General features: G+C 44.5%; 2 protein-coding genes and 1 long non-coding RNA gene across 6 annotated transcripts in view; 1 reads left to right on the top strand and 2 right to left on the bottom strand.

Annotated features, from left to right (window-relative positions):
• Positions 1–4292: 4292 nt before the first annotated feature.
• NDUFC1 (NADH:ubiquinone oxidoreductase subunit C1) lies at positions 4293–9171 on the bottom strand. Its single transcript, XM_072788330.1, has 4 exons — positions 9038–9171; positions 8573–8676; positions 6150–6229; positions 4293–4454 (listed from the first exon to the last, which is right to left on the bottom strand). The coding sequence occupies exons 1-3, from the start codon at positions 9120–9122 to the stop codon at positions 6170–6172; spliced, it is 249 nt and encodes an 82-aa protein (XP_072644431.1). The 5' UTR covers positions 9123–9171; the 3' UTR covers positions 4293–4454; positions 6150–6169.
• A 587-nt stretch (positions 9172–9758) lies between these two features.
• LOC140611642 (uncharacterized) lies at positions 9759–20073 on the bottom strand. Of its 2 annotated transcripts, none has more exons than XR_012012736.1 (3): positions 16600–20073; positions 12878–12983; positions 9759–11722 (listed from the first exon to the last, which is right to left on the bottom strand). It is a non-coding gene; the product is annotated as an uncharacterized lncRNA (long non-coding RNA). The 2 variants fall into 2 exon arrangements; XR_012012735.1 differs by lacking the exon at positions 16600–20073 and adding an exon at positions 15180–15529.
• The window catches only part of NAA15 (N-alpha-acetyltransferase 15, NatA auxiliary subunit), an 83286-nt gene continuing 77524 nt past the window's right edge, over positions 15655–21416 (top strand). For all 3 annotated transcript variants that reach the window (XR_012012734.1, XM_072788327.1, XM_072788326.1), the window contains exon 1: positions 15655–16015. Coding sequence is in view for 2 of the 3 variants with exons in the window: in XM_072788327.1 (XP_072644428.1) it covers positions 15962–16015 (54 nt within the window). In the remaining variant the exon portion in view is untranslated. The remainder of the gene's footprint in view (positions 16016–21416) is intronic.

Raw genomic sequence — 21416 nt, 5'->3', positions numbered from 1 at the left:
TTCCCAGCTGTTGGCCATGTTGTTGATAATACTGCCCTTGAGCACATCCTTGACATTTTTCGTGGTCTGGTTGGGAAAACAAGAATCAAGGGTCAGAGATGATTCAGCTTACCTAAGATGGACTCTACCTAATTGTGATCGTTGACAAAGAAGATATTAGCCTTGAATACATATTGTAAGGGGCCTGTATTGGCAATATTAATCATACTTACTCAAGGCTTAAATGCTATAAACTAAAAGGAATTTTCAAAGACGGAGTGATTTCCTGGACTCCATCAAAAGTTAGAAAAAGCTTTGTTTTTCTTTCTTTTTTTTAAAGATTCTATTGATTTACTTATTTGAGAGAGAGAGAGAGAGAGAGAGAGAGAGAACACACACGTGTGGGAGTGGGGGCCAGGGAGCAGAGGGAGAGGGAGAAGCAGATGAGGGGCTCAATCCCAGGACTTGAGATCATGACCTGAGCTGAAATCAAGAGTTGGTCATTTAACTGGTTGAGCCACCCAGGCCCCCCACAGCTTTGTTTTTCTTAACATTAAATTCTTAGGCTATCACCTGTACTTTCAACAGATCAATATAAAGTGTACTTTATATAGATCAACATAGATACACCTACAGGAGTACCTAGGAAGACAAATTGGCAATGAAGAAAGCCCTGATAAATCCTTTTGATGGGCCAAAATATTTAGATACAATGACGGAGAAAGGTCATCAAAGGTGGTAAATGCTTAAATTATTCTTGGAGGTGACTCAGTACACTCTCCACCTACTCTTCTTTGGCAAAATAAACATGAGATGCCCTAGTACTTCTGTATAATTTTCCTAAGGTATCATAGCATGTTACTACAAATTTGGATGGCTCAGGACAGCAGGAAGAGATTCTCACAGTTTGGGGCCCTCAAAGCTCGAAATCAAGATGTCAGCAGGGCCACGCCTGCTCTGAAAGCTGTAGTGGAGAATCCTTCCTTGCTTTTTCCAGCTTCAGAGTTTGTAATAATCCTTGGCTTGTAGCTGCATCACTCCAATCTCTGCCTCTATCATTACACGGCCGTCTTCTCGGTGTGTCCATGTGTCTGTCCCTTCTCCTAAATATGCCAATCATACTGGATTAAGGATCCACTCCATGCCTGTATGAGCCCATCCTAACTAATCACATCTGCGGTTACCCTATTACCAAGTAAGGTCACATTCTGAGATACTGAGGGTTAGGACTATGACGTTATCTTTTTTTTTGGGGGGGGGACACAATTCAACCTATTACTTCTTATACTTGCAACTGAGTTTATATAGCTTATTTTTTCCATGGCAACTTAAGAAAATAATTTAGGGACACTTGGCTGGCTCAGTTAGAAAAGCATGCAACTCTTGATCTCAGAGTTGTGAGTTCAAGCCCCACATTGGGTCCAGAGCTTAAAATGAATGAATGACTAAATAAATGACCACCTCACAGCTACTAAATATGAAAAAAGCTCTACCTAATTGTCTAAAAAAGACTTTATTTGGGAGAGTGAAAGAGGATGAGGGGGTGGGAAGGGAGAGGTAGGGAGAGGAGGGAGGGAGGCAGGCAGGGGCACAGGGAAAGGGAGAAGCCAACTCCTGGCTGAGCAGGGAGCCCAACCTGGGGTTCCATCACAGGATTCTAGGACCCCAGGATCCTGACCTGAGCTGAAGGCAGCTGCTTGACCAACGAGCAACCCAGGTGCCCGATTTTGATCTGATAAAAAACAAAAACTTGACTGTAATTAAAGGATTTTGTCTGCATCTTCTCTTTAATGGAAACTCTCTTATATTATCACTAAAGAAACCATAATGTGACCACAGTTCCTCTTGGGAATTCAGAATCAGAATGAATATTGTTCCGTCCAGCTACGTTCTTCAACTAAGATGTAAAGCTAGGACCTATGAGACTGTGGCCTCTTACAGTGTGGATCGGGTTAGAGAATTGTACAAAGAAAACAGCAGGGCCAAGAGCAAGTCTTGATAACATTGGAGTTCCAGACTCATTATTACTGGGCCCAGGCGCATTCCTATCCTTGGGGTCTGTATCCTCGGAACTCTTTTTTGGCTTAACCCAGTCGGAGTGAGGTTTCAGTATTTAACTTAGGAGGCATTTCTACTAGTGCCGCTGTGTGCAGGGCTCTAGGTTAGTGATCTACATCCGTGCTATGCAGTAAAGCGGCTGCCAGCCTCATGTGGCCATTTAAGTTAATGAAAATGAAATATTCAAAATTCAGTCCCATTAATCATATTCCAAATGCTCAACAGCCACACGGAACTAGTGGCTACTATACTGGAGAGCAGACAGGACGCGTCCATCAGTAATAGGAAAGTTCTTTTGGACGGCCTGGTCACGAGGAATGGCTCCCCCTGGAGTCACACAGGCAGAGTCAAGATCGAGGTCCACACCGGGTAGGCAGCTAGGTTTGCAAAGCCTGACATAGAATGGATATTGTTTATATTTTATTTCCAACTAAGGTTATCAGTTTCTGGAATTTCAAGTGTCTTGGAGTTTTCAATTCCCTTTTGGGAGGTGAATTTCTCAGGGTTTCTTTTAGTGGAACAGTTTGATTTGGGAGTTGATACCTGGACTGCTTGTTTTCTATTACCATGTGGTGCTGCTAGTCCCCTACTGCTACCACAACAGTGTTTTAAAACAACACAAACTTATTATCTTACAGGGTTTTTTTGTTTGTTTGTTTTAGGTGAGAAAGCCAACACAGTTCTTACTGGACTAAAATCAAGGTGTCCGTAGGACCGTGTTCCTTTCTAGAGGCTCCAGGGGAGAATTTGACTTTGCCATTCCTCGGCTCTTGGCCCCCTTCCACCTTCAAAGCTAGAAACGGCCAGCTGTGTCTTTTTCACAGCACATTAGTGACACCCTCTTGTGTCTCCGCTTCCACTTACAAGGACCCTTGTGACTTCATTGGGCCCAAATGAATAATCCAGGATAATCTCCCCCTTCAAGTGTCAAATTTAGTGATTAGCAAACTTAATTCCATCTGTAATCTTAATTCATTTTTTCCATTTAATCTAACATATACAGATTCCAAGGAGTAGGCAATGGGCATCTTCGGAATCTATCACATGTACCACAGTGCTGTTCAAATCACTCTTCGTCTCTGGTTTTTGCATTTGCATAAATATGACATTGGTCTATGTAACCCCAAGGTCCTGAACCTGTAACCTGAAACCCCAAGGTCCTGTCTAGGTCTATCAGCTAGGGCTCCAAGTTAACAAAAGTTTATAGTAACTATTATATCTGGTCTTTCACTGAACTTGCATCATATAATTAATCTAAAAATAATATTAAACTCAATTTATGTTCGGAAGTGACTTCCAAGGATATTAGGCCATGAATCTCCCAGAGTAAGTGTTGGCCACAGCCCCAAACACAGACAAAACCAATTATAATACAGTAAGTCTTTCCACTTAACATCAGAATGGAGACCTTAATAATGAATTTTCAAATGTACGGTACCCTAAGCATTTAAGTCACAAATGAATGAAGCAGCATATAAATAAATCTTAACTGACACACAAGAAAGGTTCCCTCCCTCCCTCCAAGAAAGGAAGTTTTTTTTTTTTTTAAGATTTTATTTATGTATTCATGAGAGACCGAGAGAGAGAGGCACAGGCAGAGGGAGAAGCAGGCTCCATGCAGGGAGCCCGATGCGGGACTCGATCCCTGGACCCCAGGATCACGCCCTGAGCTGAAGGCAGACGCTCAACGGCTGAGCCACCCAGGCGTCCCCACAAGAAAGGATTTTGATGAGGGATAAATGAAGTGTATTTTATTTTGTACCTATTAACCCTCTTTCCTCTTCCCCCCTTTCATAGACATTTGCTAAATCATATTACAAAAAGAAAAAACAAATTGGTGCCATAACTGGTGAGTACAAAAGCCATACAAATGACAATCATTGAAATTCAAGGAAGTATGAACACTCTAGTAATAAGAGTAAGTGATTCACCTTTCTGACTTACCGGAATGGCTTCTCTCAAAGAAAACAGTATTTGGGTTCTTAAGTATTTTGAAAAATAATGTAGTTTTATCACCTTAACACACTCAACAATATTTGGATTAGAAATGAAAAGTTGGTATACGGAGTAAATCCTTCAGCAGCGATTTTTTTTTTTAGCAGCGATTTTTAATTTATCTCCTTAACAAGTTTTTTTTTTTACCAACGTACCCTTATTACCACCGACCCCATTATCAGATGGTACTTTCTCCATCAGAATACTTCAAGTTATGTACTTTAGAACTGACATTTTCTACATAGTTAAAATATGCATAATCTGAATACATTAGTATTTTTATTTTTTCATTTAAAGATGCAAAACACAAATGCTGATTTGGCATACATTCACATATTCACATATAACTTTTTCTCTCATGTTTACAACTTAACAGGTTGCTGAATCCAAAGGAACTAGTATAATCACAACATGGAGCATACCTATAATGAAGAGAAAAAAATTAAAACTGTATCATTAACCAGCAGAAATAATATTAAACTGAAACCATTCTGAATAATTTACCTCAGAGTATCTGGTAAAGTCTAGAAAGTAAATCCACAAAAAGTATCAACCCTTAATTGTGTTAAGTTTTAGCAAAAAATTTTTATGTGACCTATTAAGAGAGTAGCAAAATCATCCTGATTTAAATATCGACTTCATTTTTATCGATTGATTGGCTGACTGTAGTAGGGATAGCAAGGTGATATTAATAGGAAAAGAGAAGTGAAAAAATTTGGATAATCAAACCCTAGAGAGCCGAGCTTGAGAGTTGTTACGTATTAAAAAAAAAAAAAAAAAAAAAAAAGTGTATGCTAGTGATTACTATTATCAAGCAGATTATAACTTACCTACTTTATTTTTTAAAAGATTTTATTTATTTATTTGACAGAGAGAGAGAAAGAGAGCACAAGCAGGGGGAGCAGCAGGCAGAGGGGAGAAGGAGAAGCAGATTCCTTGCTGAGCACAGAGCGCGATGCTGTCATGATCAGATCCTAGAACCTGGGATCATGACCTGAGCCAAAGGCAGATGCTTAACTGACTGAGCAACCCAGGTGCCCCCAAGTTACCTACTTGAATCAATCTAATTCTTATTAAAGCTGAGATGTATGTGATTTTTCATTTTGCAAAAAGATTAATGTAAAATTTCTTTAAAAGGATTTTCAGAAATAAACTATGCATTTACATATATGTAGACATATAAAGTAAACTCATTCCTTCTTTTCTTTTTTTTTTTTTTTAAGGTTTTATTTATTTATCCATGAGAGACACAGAGAGAGGAGCAGAGGGAGAAGCAGGCTCCATGCAGGGAGCCTGATGAGGGACTGGATCCCAGGACTCCAGGATGATGCCCTGAGCTAAAGGCAGACGCTCAACCGCTGAGCCATCCAGGTGTCCCTCATTCCTTCTTTTAAATCACTGAGCATGCAGAGAAGAGTACCTTGTTCACAGCTAGATTTTACTAGGAACTGTCCAACTGGGTGTTAGTTGTAACAATCATAATGAAATGGTCATATGGTAAAAGATTTCCCAATCTATTGCCCTCATACATTCACCTGTTCTACAAATATTAAATTACCAGCAGGCCCAAGCACTGGGCAATTTGCTGAGTACAATATGATTAATAAAATAGGATTTCTGGTCTCATGAAATTTACTCAGGTGTCACATTTAACAAACAGATATTAAGAAATACATGAATAATGGTAACTTGTCTTCAATGTTATGAAGTCATTGTGTACAGTATATTAGGTTTACAAAAATGATACGATTTTGATTTCATTCTTAAACACAACTTTCTTTGAACATAAACAAAGCATGATTGAAAATGATGCTAAAAATATTTATGCTGAGAGATGCTTCAGCTAAGGTATTAAAATTCAAAAATTTGTCACAGACAGGAATATCAGTGCTAAAAGTATAAACTCAGTAGGGGCACCTGGCTGGCTCAGTTGGAGTTGCATGCAATACTTGATGTCAGGGTTGTGAGTTTGAGCCTCACATTAAGTTTAGAAATTACTTAAAAGATGTAACAAAAATATATATAAACCCAATAAAAAAATCAACCAAAATACATTATTTAAAAAGAGGTCAAATTAACTTGCATAATTTATTAATCCTATAAAATTGCATACTTACTATATTAGTATTTCAATGGTTTATTCCAACCCATTTCTTCTTTTATACTCTAAAACATCTTCATTATGTTTTTTGATTAGCTAGAAGTAGATAACAATTAGAATTAGAAATATATATATAAATTATTCTAGTTAAAAATAAAAGGCTAAGAGATGCAAGTCCAAAAACTATGAATGGTATATACTAGTTCATTTTAATCTAACATACTAAATTTGAGGAGAAGATAGCCTTTAGGAGTTTATTTTTATTTATTTATTTTTAAAAGATTTTATTTATTTATTCATGAGAGACACACAGAGAGACAGAGACACAGGCAGAGGGAGAAGCAGGCTCCATGCAGGAAGCCCGATGTGGGACTCGGTCCCAGGATCATGCTGTGAGCCCCCCAAGGTGTCCCCTTTATGAGTTTAAATTCAACTTCTGTCAAATAATTTATTTCATTTAGCAGGTAATTAACGTAATAGAGTAAGTTACTACAGAGGAGTTAAACCAACACAACCAACCAGAACGGAGTCATTAAATGAGGCCCATGCTGGTTGCTGTGTTACATCTCTAACCTTAGATGCCAGACACTGTGAGTCACCATCCCCATCCCCAATTGTCTGTGTGTTAATTCAATGTCTCGGGACATAGAAACTTTCTTAGAACCACCGTCTGACAGAATCTGCAACCAAAACAATGGTCGATACACAAGGGTGACATTTGCTGCAAAGATCCAAATTACACTCAGAGTTCTCGGCAGCAATCAAGCTTTTTGGGGAAAGCTTTAAATTAAAACTTCATTATAACAAATATTTTTTTAAGACTAAAAAAATTTTTTTAAAGATTTTATTATTTACTCATGAAAGACAGAGAGGCAGAGACACAGGCAGAGGGAGAAGCAGGCTCCCCACGGAGCCCCATTCGGACCTCGATCCCAAGACCCTGGGGTCATGCCCTGAACCCACGGCAGACACTCAACCACTGAGCCACCTGGGCGTCCCACAAATATTATTTTTGAAAGGATTAGTTACTATTGTTATGTTGTAAACCACGTTCACCATCTCTTACTCCTTCCCATTATCAACAAGCCATTTTAATAAGAAAATTCAAAACAAGAGATCTAAGCATTGGAGGTGGGAGGCAGTAAAGAAAGCCCCAAACCCATGAGATAAAAACAAACAAATCTTAAATACTAACATAGCACACAGACTTTGAGTTAACTTCAAAAAAAGGTGTCTACAGAGAGGCAGTATTTCACGGTGGTCTACAGTGTAATTCTGAAGTCAGGGAGAATCGGGTTTAGCCAACTAATTTCTCCAAGTGTTTTCTTTTTTTGTTTTTTAAATAAAATATTTACTTATTCATGAGAGACAGGCAGAGGGAGAAGCAGGCTCCGTGTAGGGAGCCCGATTTGGGACTTGATCCCGGGACCCCGGGACCCCGGGGTCACACACTGGGTCAAACGCAGGCGCTAACCGCTGAGTCACCCAGGGATTCCCCTCCAAGTGTTTTCTTTATATATAAAAAGTCAGTGATAACAGTACCTATTACACAGTGTTGTTGAAAAAGATTAAGTGAATTTTTATATGTAAAGCACTTGGAGGGCGGCCCAGGCGGCTTAGCGGTTTAGCGCCGCCCTCGGCCCAGGGTGTGGCCCAGGGTGTGACCCCGGGGTCCCGGGTTGAGTCCTGCATCAGGCTCCCTGCATGGGGCCTGCTTCTCCCTCTGCCTGTGTGCGTGTCTCTCTCCCTCTCTCTGTCTCTCATGAATAAATAAATTAAATCTTTAAAAAAATAAAGCATTTGTAATACTGTAAAGAGAAAATAAAAACCTGCTACACACAGAGTACGATTTCCAACGGTGCATTTACCCAAACGTTGATTAAAAGCTTGTGTTTTGGGAGTCTAGTGGGGCTTAATTTGTATTGCTTGTCCATTGATGATGTGTCCGTATAGCATCTGGAAAAAAAAGTCTTCGTAAAACCCAACGGCAGGGAGGCCCGGGTGGCTCAGCGGTTGGGCGTCTGCCTTCGGCCCAGGGCGTGACCCCGGGGTCCCGGGTTAGAGTCCCACGTGGGGCTCCCTGCATGGGGCCTGCTTCTCCTGCCTGGGTCCCTGCCTGTCTGTCTCTCTCAGGATGAATGAATGAATGAATGAATGAACCCAAGGGCAGCCTCCATCCTCATTAGCCAGTAAAGGACAATCCCTCCTGAAACTGCCGTCCGTCCTAAACGGATCGTCATGCCAGTTAACAACGACCGGCCTAACTCCGAGGCCGCTGCAATCTCCCTTCCTTGGGCTGGTCCTTGGGATTCCGCTGTGAGGTCGCACGCGCTGAGCACTTCCGCGAACGCGCGGCTGGGTGGGGGCCGGGGCCCGGCCCCGCGCGCCCCCGCGCCCCCCCACGAGCGGGGCCCGCGCACCACGGGGGCGCCAACTCACGTGGATCCACAGGGCGACGGCGGTGCCCAAGGTCAGCCCGACCTTCGGCCAGTCCGGGCGGTCCCGCGGCGGCTCCCGAACGTAGAACTTCCACCGCGCCCGAGCTGCAGGCGGAGAGCGGACGCGCAGGTGCCTTAGCGTCTCTAACCCTCCCGCCCCGCCCCCCGGCGGAAGTGGGCCTCGCCTGCCGCCCCGCCCCCACCCCCGGGCGGAAGCGGGCTCGCAGCTGCGGGCCCGCCGCCCCCGTCCTCCGCGCCGCCCTCCGCGCCCGGGCACTGGGCTCCGCCGGCTCTCGGGAGCCCCAAGGCTGTTCGCAGGGACCGAGAGAGGGCGGCGGCGGGCGACGGCGAGCCTAGAGTCGGCGCTGCGACCCGCGGCCCCGACCCCGCGCCCCCGCCGGCTGGGCCCGCCCCGGGGGCGGCAGACGGGCAGGCCGGGGCAGCCTGCGCCGCCAGGAGCACTCACGGGCGCTCGGGAGCCGGGCCGGAGCCAGGAGCCGGGCCGGAGCCAGGAGCCGGGAGGCCGGGCGGCACAGCACGGGCGGCGCCATCTTGCCGGGCGAGGCTCCGCCTCCTTCGGGGGCGGGGCCTCGGGGCGGGGCGGGGCGGCCGTGCGCCCCCTGGCGGAGCGCGGCGGGAGCTCGCGGGCGGGGCGGCCTCGCCTGGTCGGTGGAATGGGCCTCGGGAGGCGGTGGTGGAACGAGGCGGGGGTCAGGGGGGTGGAGGGGTCATTTATCCACTTTGCTGCTCCGTTTCAGGCTCCTGCCCCAGGGATACTCAGCAGATCTACTAAAATCTTTATTTTTAAAATATTTTATTTATTTATTTATTTATTTATTTATTTATTTATTTTTTATTTTTTTATTTTTTATTTATTTTTTTTTTAATTCATGAGAGATACAGAGAGAGAGAGAGAGGCAGAGACACAGGCAGAGGGAGAAGCAGGCTCCATGCAGGGAGCCCGACGTGGGACTTGATCCCGGGTCTCCAGGATCACACCCTGGGCTGCAGGTGGCACTAAACCGCTGCGCCACCGGGGCTGCCCTATTTATTTATTTATTTATGAGAGACACAGAGAGAGGGAGAGGCAGACTCCCTGCAGGGAGCCCGATGTGGGACTCGATCCCGAGTCTCCAGGGTCACGCCCTGGGCTGAAGGCGGAGCTAAACCGCTGAGCCCCCCGCCCCCCGGCTGCCCAGATTTAGGAAAATCTTGCAACATGAGCCAGAAAACTGAAAAAGAAGCGTCGAGCAACAACTAGGACTTTTAATTCTGTGTTCCAAACGCTGTGTGTTATGCATCCTACTGGTTTCTGTGCATCATTTCCTTTCACCTTCATAACGACCGCTTGACAGGCCTTACTATCCTCAGGTTACAGATAAAGCTCCAAGAAGGCAACTGGCTCGTGCAAGGGGACATACCGTCTATTTGGAAAGACCTCAGTTCCGGAAGCCTGTTCACACGCACTATCCTAGCGAAGCTTCCCGAGGCTGCGAGGAAAAGAGAATTCTTCGTATTTCGGAAGTGCCCTGACCTGCTCAGGCTTAGGATCCCACAGCCAGGGGAGGTGGGGTTCAGATTGGGGTCTTCTGAGCCCAGCTCTGCTGATCCTCAGTAGCCCACCTGGCAGCCTCCCCCAGTCCCGAGGCCCCGAGCTGTAGAGAACAAGGTTCCAAGAGGCGAGTTTATTTTTTTTTTTTTAAGGATTTTATTTATTCATTCATGAGAGACAGAGAGAGAGAGAGAGAGGGAGAAGCAGGCTCCCTGCGGGGAGCTCGATGCAGGACTCCATCCCAGGACCTCGGGGGTCACGCCCTGGGCTGAAGGCAGGTGCTAAACCGCTGAGCCACCTGGGCTGCCCTTCCTTGTGCTTTTAAAATGATGCTAAGTGGCATTAAGTTTAAAGGATTATAGTGTTAAATTATTTCTTTTACATATATACGTATTTTTCATGGCCTTTAGATATCAGATTGGATTGAGAAGTGACTGCACAAAATCTGGCTCAATTATGAAAGATAAAGCCTATCAACAGTACAATGTCTTCGGTGGGCAAAATCAAATTGTTTACGACTACCAGATACTTTCTAAGCTCCCCAAGGACCACATAGGATAGGTTTTATGTTACAGCTGTAATACTGAGGCATAGAGACAGTAAGTAATTTGCCTAAAAATCAAAAGCTGCGAGGCTTTTGATCCTGGAGACCCAGGATCAAGTCTCACATCAGACTCCCTGCATAGAGCCTGCTTGTGTCTCTGCCTCTCTCTCTATGTCTCTCATGAAAAAATAAACACAATCTTTAAAATACGAAAAAATAAAAGCACAATGAATATTAGCAAATCTCTTTTCCTTCTATATATATTTTTTTAATTTTGTTTTTCTTTCTTCCTTTTTAAGTAAGCTCTGTGCCCAACATGGGGCTTGAACTCACCACTCTATGTCCAAGAGTCTCATGTTCAACTGATTGACCTAGCCAGATGCCCATCTCTCTGTTTTCTTTAGCAATATTACTGGTAAAAAATAATAATTATTGACCAATGAATAAAATCATCGTACAATGCTTTCTTGTTCATTTTTACGTGCAACTGAATGGCTAACTAGCTTGCTAACTGTGAGTCACATTATAGTTTGTAACCTGGTTTGAGCTTCCTGGCCTCATGCTCAAGTAAGCAAACCACCCAACTAACATGCTGAGTCAGTTGTTGGTTCTCAACTTCTTGTCCGCTCAGCAACCTGACAGTTGAATATTCTTTCTACATCATCCCTTGGAAGCTTGTCCTGACACAGCTTTTGCTAGTATCTAACAAGTCGAAACAGAAGCCGTGTTTAGTCAGAGCATACAGAGCCAGGAAGCAAATTACCAAGTTCAGTACTGCTGTTGGAAAAAGCTGGTTTGTTCTTTTGGTTCCTGTATCCTTTTACTTGTGTATATTTTGGGAAAGTGATGAAATACAAGTGCATTCCTCTCCGCGTGTTAGAGCTGATGGAACCCTACACTTGGGAGGAGGCAGCTGTAGGTGAAACTCCATCTTGAGAAGAATCCTGATGAAGCAATTCCGGCCAGGAGCTCATAGCCACAGATATTTTGGTAGAAGTTGCTACATTACATGCACTTAAGCATTTCCAGAGTTTGAATGCTAAAACCTTTATGACCTAGGCAAAAGGGGAAAGGATTTGAGTTAGCAGCTAGAAAACTACAGTTCTAGTCCCAGATTTTTTCCATTGGGCAACATCTTACTCAATTGACTTCTCATTTCTAGGAAGAGTGAGAGAAGAGCAAGAGTTGAAAGTATAAAATAGAAGATCAAAAAAAAAAAAAGATCACTACACTTACATTTATTGATTTATGATGCAAGAGAATTTCATATATCAAATTTAGGATCTGGAGAGGGTATATCTGATATATCCGCACACCTATTTTTTTTTAAAGATTTTATTTACTTATTTGAGAGAGAGAGACAGAGAAAGAGTGAGTGGTAGGAAGTAGCAGAGGGAGAGAGAGAGAAGCAGCCTCTCTGCTGAGCAGGGAGATTCTCGTAGGGCTGGATCCCAGGACTCTGAGATGATGACCCAGGCAGAAGGCAGATGCTTGACAGACTGAGCCACCCAGGAACCCCAGTTTATTTGCGAATTTTTATTTAAAAGTCAGAAGGGGGCACCCTGGGTGGCTCAGCGGTTAAGTGGTGCCTTCAGCCCAGGCATGATCCTGGAGACCCAGGATTGAGTCCCACGTCAGGCTCCCTGCATGGAGCCTGCTTCTTCCTCTGTCTGTGTCTCTGCCTCTCCCTCTCTGTGTCTCTCATGGACAAATAAAATCTTTAAAAAAAAAAAATCAGTTAGAAGCAGGGGTGCCTGAGTGGTTCAGTCTGTTAAGCATCTGCCTTCAGCTCAGGTCATGATCCTGGAGTCCCAGGGATGGAGCCCCACATCAGGCTCTCTGCTCAGTGGGGAGGGAGTCTGCTTCTCCCTCTCCTTCTGCACTTCCCCACTTGTGTTCTCACTCTCTCTCAGATAAACAAAATCTTAAATCAGAAGCAATCACAAAATGTTAAACATTTGTTAAATCTGAGTGACAAATATATGGACTTATGCTGTATTTCTATAAAATTTAAATACTTAAGAATTAGGGCATAAAAATGTCAATAGAGAACATCTTACATATATGGAGAGGGAGAATTTTCACTCCACATATCCTTTTCGGAGAACTAAAGTTTGAAGGTAAATTATTTATTATTATTATTATTTTTGTGAAGAGGCATTTTGACAATAGTGATATGCAAATACTTAGGGTAAGATGAATGTACTAACCATCATCATCCTCATTGTCATCATCCAGCCTTGGACATATTAACTTCCTGCACAGCTGTCATTCACAGCATATGTGTTAAATGGAATCTCTGTCGAACACTCGGATCTATGAGAACATATTTTATTATCGCATTCAGGTTAGCAAGTCACTGATTGTATGGTCCAACTGTTATCTATGGGTGCATTTTTTTTTTTTTTTTAGATTTTTTTAATTCATGAAAGACAGAGAAAGAGAGAGGCAGGGACACAGGCAGAAGGAGAAACAAGCTCCATGCAGGAAGCCTGACATGGGACTCGATACCAGGTCTCCAGAATGACGCCCTGGACTGAAGGCAGCGCTAAGCCGCTAAGCCACCTTGGCTGCCCCTAGGGGTGCATTTTAACTAGGAAATGACCATATATGTTGATGCAAACTTTGTGAAATTTTGAGTCTTAAAAATTTGTTATCCACCATAAAAAGGGTAACATTTACCAAACTATATTTTTGGCTTGACTATTAGGTGCTCAGCCTTTTGTGGGGAATACTATTTGTTTCAAAGATCAGAAATTTTCTTCCCTGAAAGGGGTGAATAGTGGATATGAAACCAGAGATTTGAAAACCAAAGTTAGTAGCGAAACTAAAATTATCACAAGGTAGATAATTTCTTACTTCTTAATAGTTTAGATGGTTAAAAGAAAGACCTCTTGGGGGCAGTGAAGTTCAAAGGTTATCACTGAACGACAACTGTTTTTGTGAATTGTTTGTTCTTAGTTATATATATATATATATGATTTTTTTCATTTGCTTATGAGAGACAGAGACAGAGGCAGAGACACAGGCAGAGGGACAAGCAGGCTCCACGTAGGGAGCCTGATGTAGGACTCAATCCCAGAACCCCGGGATCACACCCAAAGATGAAAGCAGATGCTCAACCGCTGAGCCTCCCAGGCATCCCTGTTCTTAGTTATATTTTAAAAAAGTTAAGGTTAAGCTTAGGACGCCTAGGTGGCTCAGCGTTTAGCACCTGCCTTTGGCCCAGGGTGTGATCCTAGAGTCCGGGATCCAGTCCCAGGATGGAGTCCCATGTCGGGTTCCCTGCATTGAGCCTGCTTCTCCCTCTGCCTATGTGTCTGCCTCTCTCTCTCTCTCTCTCTGTCTCACATGAATAAGTGAAAATCTTGGGACGCCTACGTGGCTCAGCGGTTGAGCATCTGCCTTTGGCTCAGGGTGTGATCCAGGAGTCCCGGGATCAAGTCCTTAATCGAGCTTCCTGCATGGAGTCTGCTTCGACCCTCTGCCTGTGTCTCTGCCTCTCCGTCTGTGTCTTTCATGAATGAATTAAAAAATTTTAAAAAAAGTTAGGGTTAAAAAAATGGCCACATTCCAAAACCCAAACATGATTTCCTGTAGATACTTTATTTCAATGAAACTTTTGAAAGAAGATAACAGAATTTGGAGAACTGCAGGATTTTTTTTTTTTTTAAAGATTTTTATTCACTAGAGACACAGAGAGGCAGAGACACAAGCAGAGGGAGAAGCAGGCTCCATGCAGGGAACCTGATGTGGGACTCGATCCCCGGGACCCCGGGGTCATGACCTGAGCCGAAGGCAGGCGCTAAACCCCTGAGCCACCCGAGGCTGCTCGAACTGCAGGATTTGATTGATAAAACCTAAAACCTCATTTATGATCCAGGCAAAAGAAGAGGGCATTTGAGATAGCTAGAAAACCCAAGCATTAGTCCCAGATTTTCACACTGGGAAACATCTCTGACACCTTCCGGGGAGGGTTAAAGAAGAGCAAGCTGAAAGGGGAAACTATCTGGGTAAATGCATTCAAAAGAACAAAGCTACTGCATGTACAGTGTAACTCATGACGCAGAGGATGCTACTGACGGATGGAATTCAGCATCTGGAGAGAGATCATCGAAAATAATCAAGTATATTGGGACGCCTGGGTGGCTCAGTGGTTGAGCGTCTGCCTTTGGCTCAGGTCGTGGTCCAGGGGTCCCGGGATCAAGTCCCACCACGGGCTGCCTACTGCAGCAGTTCTGAGTATCCTTGCCGGATCCTTGGGTTTTTAAGACCTGCGGGTTCCCGGGGATGGGGAGTTCAGCACACCCGCTAGCTTTCAGACAGCCCCGGGGATTCCCCGTCCCCGAGGTCTCCACCCGCTCCCCCCCCCCCCCCCCCAAGGGGACCCAATCAGCCCTGGCCTCTCCGTGGTACGGACTCAGCGATGGAATAAAATGCACTTTAATTCCCGATGCTTCCGCGGCAGTGCAAACACGGCCGCTGAGGACCTGGCTCTCCTGCCAGGCTCACCTTAAGTAATGAACGAAGTCAGCGCGGTTTTCGGACTCCCTGAAGCCCGAGAACAAGCCTCCCCCCCGCCCCCCAGCCCTGAGCCCCGGGGGGATGCCTGCATCCTCCTTCCTTCCGCCTCAGATGCTTGATCAGGCCCTTGATCAGACGCAGGGCTTCTGGAACCCCCTCGCTTCGGCACTGCAGGCTCCAAGCACGTTCGTGCGGACCCGGGGAGCCCGCCCAAGCGGGGAGAGGCCGCTTCGGCAGTTCCGAGGACAAAGTCCGCCTGGGAAGGCGGCGGGAACCGCCGCTCGCGAAGCGCCCGCCGCGCCTGCGCAGAGCCGCCGCAGCGCAGGCCCGGCGGGAGTGGGCGGGGCCTGCCGCTGCCCTAGCCGGCTCCGCCCACCCTCCGGCCTCCGGGCTTCCCAGCAAGCTCTAGGACAGCGGAGGTGGGGAAAGGGGGTCATCGCGCCTGCGCGCTAGGAGGCGTGACCCGGGTGGGAAAGCCCTCCGCGTCCGCCATTTTGGCTGCCTCTGTCGGTCTGTTCAGTTACCACGTGAACCGCCGACGGAGACCCGTGGGGGGGGGAGGCGGCGGCAGCGTTAAGTGAGAAAGGAAAAAACAGACGAGGAGGGGAAGGGGGTGTCGGGGCTGCGCGGCGCGGTGACACTCGAGGCCCGGAGGCGGCGGTGGGTCGGGGCGAGTCAAGGCTGAAGCAGCCAGGGGCCGGCGGCGGCGGCGGCCGGACACAGACTGACCGAGCCGGGCGGCGGCGGGAGCAGCGGGAGGAGCCGGAACGATGCCGGCCGTGAGCCTCCCGCCCAAGGAGAACGCGCTCTTCAAGCGGATCTTGGTGAGCGGGCGACGGCGGGCCGGCACCGGGAGGGCTCGGCCGGCGCCCGGGCCTGTCACCCCTCCCCTCGGCGCCGCCGGGACCCCGCCTCCGTGCCCCGGGCCGGCGGCCCAAGCCCCCCGGCCTCCCCGCCGCCGCCCGGGTGCGCGTCCGCGTGCGCGCCGCGGAGGCCGGGGATCCGGAGTAGGCCCCTACCCCGCGCTCGGGCTCGGGCTCGCGGGCGGCGGCGGCGGCGGGCGTCCCTCCGCCGCGAGGGAAGGGAGGGCAGGCCCGGCGGGCGGGGGCCGCGGAGGGCGGGCGGGCGCGGCCCCCGGGCGGGAACAGGTGGTGCGGGTGCGGCGCCGCTCATTCATTGCCCGTGCGTCCTCCGCGCGGGATGGATGCTCACCTGTCCCCGCCCGCCCCGGCCGGACGCTGCAGAGCCTCGGCCTCCCCGCGCTCGCTGCCTCCTGCCTGCACGGAGCAGGGCACGGACGGTGATTCCTCGGTCTCCCGAGCGGGAAACCGCCCCACCCCGCACCCCGCTCCCCGCTCCCCGCTCCCCCGGCCCGGGGCGGCCCGGGTGGACGCGTAAAAAAGTTTACCGAGTTTTCGGTTGGAGACGTTGCGGACACGGATTTTCTTTTAAAGACCACAAAGGGTATGAACGCCGATGCAGAAAATCGAGCAGCCTGAGAACTTCGGAGACGGATCCTCTGGACTGTAGCTCACACTCCCTTGTTTCCCCTACATATTTCCTCTGTGTGCGGTTTGCTGCCCTTTTCTTTCTTTCTTTCTTTTTTTTTTTGTTCCCCCCTCCCCTCTCTCTCTCTCTCTCTCCCTCGGATACTATCAATTGCAGTGATGTTTGGAGGCATTGTTTACGTTGTGAACTGTCTCGCGGCCCTGGCGCTAGAAGTTAATACATTGTGGCCCATGTTTGGTTTGCCATTTTTAGCGTGTGGGTTGCCCGTCGGTGCACACGTTTCTTTGTGCAAAGAACGAGCTGTTTGCCAGACTTAAAAAAAGACTCTTCAGATTTAGAGGGTGTGTGCATGAATGAGCGTGTTGGCTGTTTTCCGTCGTGATTGTTAATTAGCTTCACTTTGTTTGAAAAGTAGAACAGTTTTGGGCATCCCGTCTTCTGGAAATGGAAGGACTGATCCATCTTGAACTAACTTTGATTTTACAAAGATATCCAACGTGCCTTACGGATTGAGTCCATTTATGTTGAAAGATTTACCAGAAAGTCACATCCAGTATCGCATAGCTCTTTTACCTCAAAATCCTTATAGCTATTTTTGGTTTAAGAATAACGAGTGTAGATGGGACTATGACATAGTTTTAACACAATTTATTTTAAATGTTTTAAAAGGCTGATTGGTGTGGAAGTTTGACTGTAATGTAGTTTTAGGATGAAAATTTGTCTTAAATCTTACTCCTTAACAGTTTTTTTTTTTTTTTTTTTTTTTTGTGGAAAAAATATTCAAGCAGAAAAGTTGAGAGAAGGGTACAAGGAGCACTCCCAAACCCTTCAGCTAAATTTAGTATGTAACATTTTGCCAGATTTGCTTTCTCTCCCTTTCCGTGCACATAAGAGTAACTTGCAGACATAGAATCCCATCCATAAATGCTCCAGCAAGCATTTTCTGAGAACAAGGAAGTTGTCCTGTAGAGCTATAATACTGTTAATGGTTACTCCCTATGGAGTATCCAGTTGATATTAAAATTATCCCAATTGTTAGAGTAGCAGTTTTTGAAAAACCAAACTTTTTATTTGGAGATAACTGTAGATTTACATGTAGTTTTAAAGAATAATACAGAGATCCCTTGTACCCTTTACCCAGTTTCCCCAGTGCTAATAATGTCTTGCTAAACTGTAGTTCATTATTGTAACATTTTGATATACTCTACCAATCTTATTTAATTTCTCCAGTTTACTTGTACTAATTTGTGTGTATAGAGTTCCATGCAGTGTTATCACAAGTGTAATTACATAACCACCACTACAGTCTGTATACAGAATGGTTCCTTCAGCACAAGGATCTTTCTGTTGCCCTTTTAGAACCACATGCTCCCACCTCCCTTCTAGCCTCTACCCCCAAACTATGGCAGCCACTACCGTTATGTTCTGTATTTTTATAGTCTTGTCATTTCAAGAATGTTTACTGAGAAGAATCATACACTATATAACTTTTAGGATTGGCCTTGGTTTCTTTTTTTTTTTTTTAATTTTTGATCTTGTTTTAATGCAATATAATTCCTTTGAGATTTATCTGAGTTGTTGGCTGTATCAATACTAGTTTGTGCCTTTTTATTGTTGAGTAGAATACTGTGATATGGATGTACCACAGTTCAGCTCTTCATAGAAAGCATTTTTTGATTAAGCATTTTACGTATTATTTTTTTTTCTGGTTGTGATAGTGCGGCAGAACTTTTAAGTTCATTGCTAGAATCAAAGTGCTAAAAGAGTTACTATGATAAGGTATATGCAAAAGAAATGCAAAAATTGCTAAAGAAAAGGGGGTGTAATGTTCTTATTATATTAGGAATGAAGAAAGCATTCCTAACCAAAAGCATACTTAGTATTTGCTTTTTCACAGTTGCTTCTGCTTTCTCAGTTTTTATGGTAGGTTAGCTCTTTTGATTTAAGCCCCATCCCCTCTGAAAAGTTGGGCATATCTTAATGCCTGTAACCAGGTGTTAGGTTGGTAACTGTTAAATCATTCCACTAGTATTCATCTTTTGGCTACTACTTTGTTAGTTGTACCATACTTGTTTGTAGTAGGTTCCTTTAGGAAATGTAGTTTGTATTTTAAATATTTAAAACCTCAATTACAAAGTAATTTTTAAAAAAATTTTTAAAAATTTATTTATGATAGTCATAGAGAGAGAGAGAGAGGCAGAGACACAGGCAGAGGGAGAAGCAGGCTCCATGCACCGGGAACCCGACGTGGGATTCAATCCCGGGTCTCCAGGATCGCGCCCTGGGCCAAAGGCAGGCGCCAAACCGCTGCGCCACCCAGGGATCCCAATTACAAAGTAATTTTATGTGTTTGCCTTAATTTTTCAAAGGAAACTCAAAAAGTTTGTGTAGTGGAATCACTTGGCTTGTTTTAGTTTAGGTGATACCTAAAACTCAGTTTGTTGCAAATTGGGCCCTTTTTTTCATGTATTACCTGTTTTCTGACTAAAGAATTGTAAATTGGTCAAAATGCCTACAAAATGTATCTTGTCTATAATCTGTCTAGAGAAAGGGCAGGGGATGAATTTAATATGGTATATCTATTCTGTATGGGTTTTAGTTTAAAGAACAGTTATGTGTGTTTACCAGAAGTGGTGTTTTTGTGGGCTTTTTGTTGTAATTATACACTATTTCAACAGTTTGGAAAACGAACTCATTAGAAAATGGTGACTTTGCCTACTCTTGATGGTTTGTTTACTTAAATAGTTTGAGGGAATAAACAGATTTTTACACGACTTTTTTGGGATCTAGGTTAAGGGTGGGGAGAATGAGTTGCTGAGGTGGAATGAGATTCACACCTTTTTAGATGTTAGCCCACTTGGACAAGTTGGATATACCCTAATGCTTTACACTCCAGTGTTACCGGCTTGATGACTATTGCTGCCACTGCTCTTCTTTTCCTAAGGTATTAATGTGAGGGCTAAAAGCCTAAGTTGGGAGTATTTAAAATATTAGTCTATTTTTGGACTTTTGCCTGAATGATTTATGTTGTTAGTTAAAAATCTAGAGGACAGAAATTATCTTTTCTAGAAAAGTGGTAAGAGAAGTTAGTATGGCAAGGTGATAATTTTTGTGATTTGCTGAAAACTTAGCATTTGTACCGCATGCACAATAGATCTTTCTGTAGTGATGGAAATGTCCTGTATCTGCTCTGTCCAATATGATAGCTATTAGTCACATGTGGCTGTTGTACACCTGAAATATGGCTAGTGCAATTGAGGAATTAAATTTTTAAATTAAGTTTAAATTCAAATAGCCACATGTGGTATATGGTTACCTTTTTGGACAGTGCACTTTGTGGATCCTTCTTTATTCTTAAAACTTCTCAAAAAAAAAAAAAAAAAGCCTTCTCAAGGTAGGGACATTTTTATTAAGGAAACAGACTGAGATTAAGCTTAAAAGCTTAGTGTTTAGATTCAAGAATCAATTTGTTTGTTAGCTCAGGGCATTTGTATCATACCTGCCTAGTGTTTGTCTATTTCGTGGGGGCGGGGGTGGGGAGGTGTCCTATGGAGAGGGAGTTAGGTAAAAGTATTGTGATAATTGTAGGTTTGTAGGTGGCTAGATGTATGGTAGGTACCTGCACATTGTAGGCAGATTCATTCTTCGTGTCTTTTCTTTTTTTCTCTCCTTTTCTTTCTTTCAATATTTTATTTATTCATGAAAGACACAGAGAGGCAGAGACATAGGCAGAGGGAGAAGCATACTCCCCCACAAGGACCCTGATGCAGTACTGGATCCCAGACCCTAGGATCATGCCCTGAGCCAAAGGGAGATGCTCAACCACTGAGCCACCCAGGCATCCCATAGGCAAATTATTTCATGCAGTGTATTGCGTTTGGAAAAAAGTGCTCTTTCTACAGTTGGATGATACTTAGGTTGGATTTAGTTGCAGGTGAAATTAAGATTAGGAATTGATTGTCAAGTAAATTTTCCGTATGCATGTGGAAGTGCCCTTGACTTAAATTTCTATGTGACAATTCTAGTTTTGCAACTGAATGTGGACAGTAACCTTGAAACTGGTTTTAATATGCTTTTGGCTGCCCTACATGTGTTCAGAATGTAACAAAGAAATGGAAACAAAGTTTTACCTGCTATGAAGTCCTTTTATTTTGCACACTGTAGGCAATCAAATGTTTAAGCTAGACTACATTTTTTCCCTGAAAGCGTCCTTTGGAATTTGCTAGAATTTTGCTAGTCCTAGAAATTTTGCTCTAATGTAAATATACTATATTGTAAAATACACCAAATACTTTTTTTTTTTTAAGTCTGTAAAAATTTTAGGAGAAAATGTTTGATAATGTGGTGAATTCACAGTTTTGTTTTCCTTTTTATTTCTGCCCTAAATCCTTTCTGGAATGGGATGTAGTATGAATGAACAAAGACATATTTTTATTTAAATTGGCAAAGTGTGTAATTTTGATATTTATTTATTATTATTTTTAAAGATTTTATTTATTTATTAATGAGACACACACACACACACAGAGTCAGAGACACAGGCAGAGGGAGAAGCAGACTCCATGCCCTCATAGAGCCAGATGTGGGACTCAATCTCATTCTGAGATCATGACCTGAGCTGAAATCAGGAGTCAGTGGCTTAACTGACTGTGGCACCCAGGCACCCCCAAAGCGTATATTTAAGTGGTTTATTGTGTTAGAAACCTGAAATGTTTC

This window comes from Canis lupus, chromosome 20, assembly GCF_048164855.1.
Source record: "Canis lupus baileyi chromosome 20, mCanLup2.hap1, whole genome shotgun sequence".
In the NCBI taxonomy this organism is placed as follows: Eukaryota; Metazoa; Chordata; class Mammalia; order Carnivora; family Canidae; genus Canis; species Canis lupus.
The sequence above is the reverse complement of the archived record's forward strand: the minus strand, read 5'-3'. Positions and strand labels throughout refer to the sequence as shown.

Coding starts and splice junctions, on each gene's coding strand:
- NDUFC1 (XM_072788330.1), bottom strand. CDS start 9,122: ATGGCGCCGCCCGTGCTGTGCCGCCCGGCCTCCCGGCTCCTGGCTCCG. Junction 8,677..9,037: donor GGCCCGGCTCCCGAGCGCCC/GTGAGTGCTCCT, acceptor CTCCGCCTGCAG/CTCGGGCGCGGTGGAAGTTC. Junction 6,230..8,572: donor CCGTCGCCCTGTGGATCCAC/GTGAGTTGGCGC, acceptor ATCTACTTCTAG/CTAATCAAAAAACATAATGA.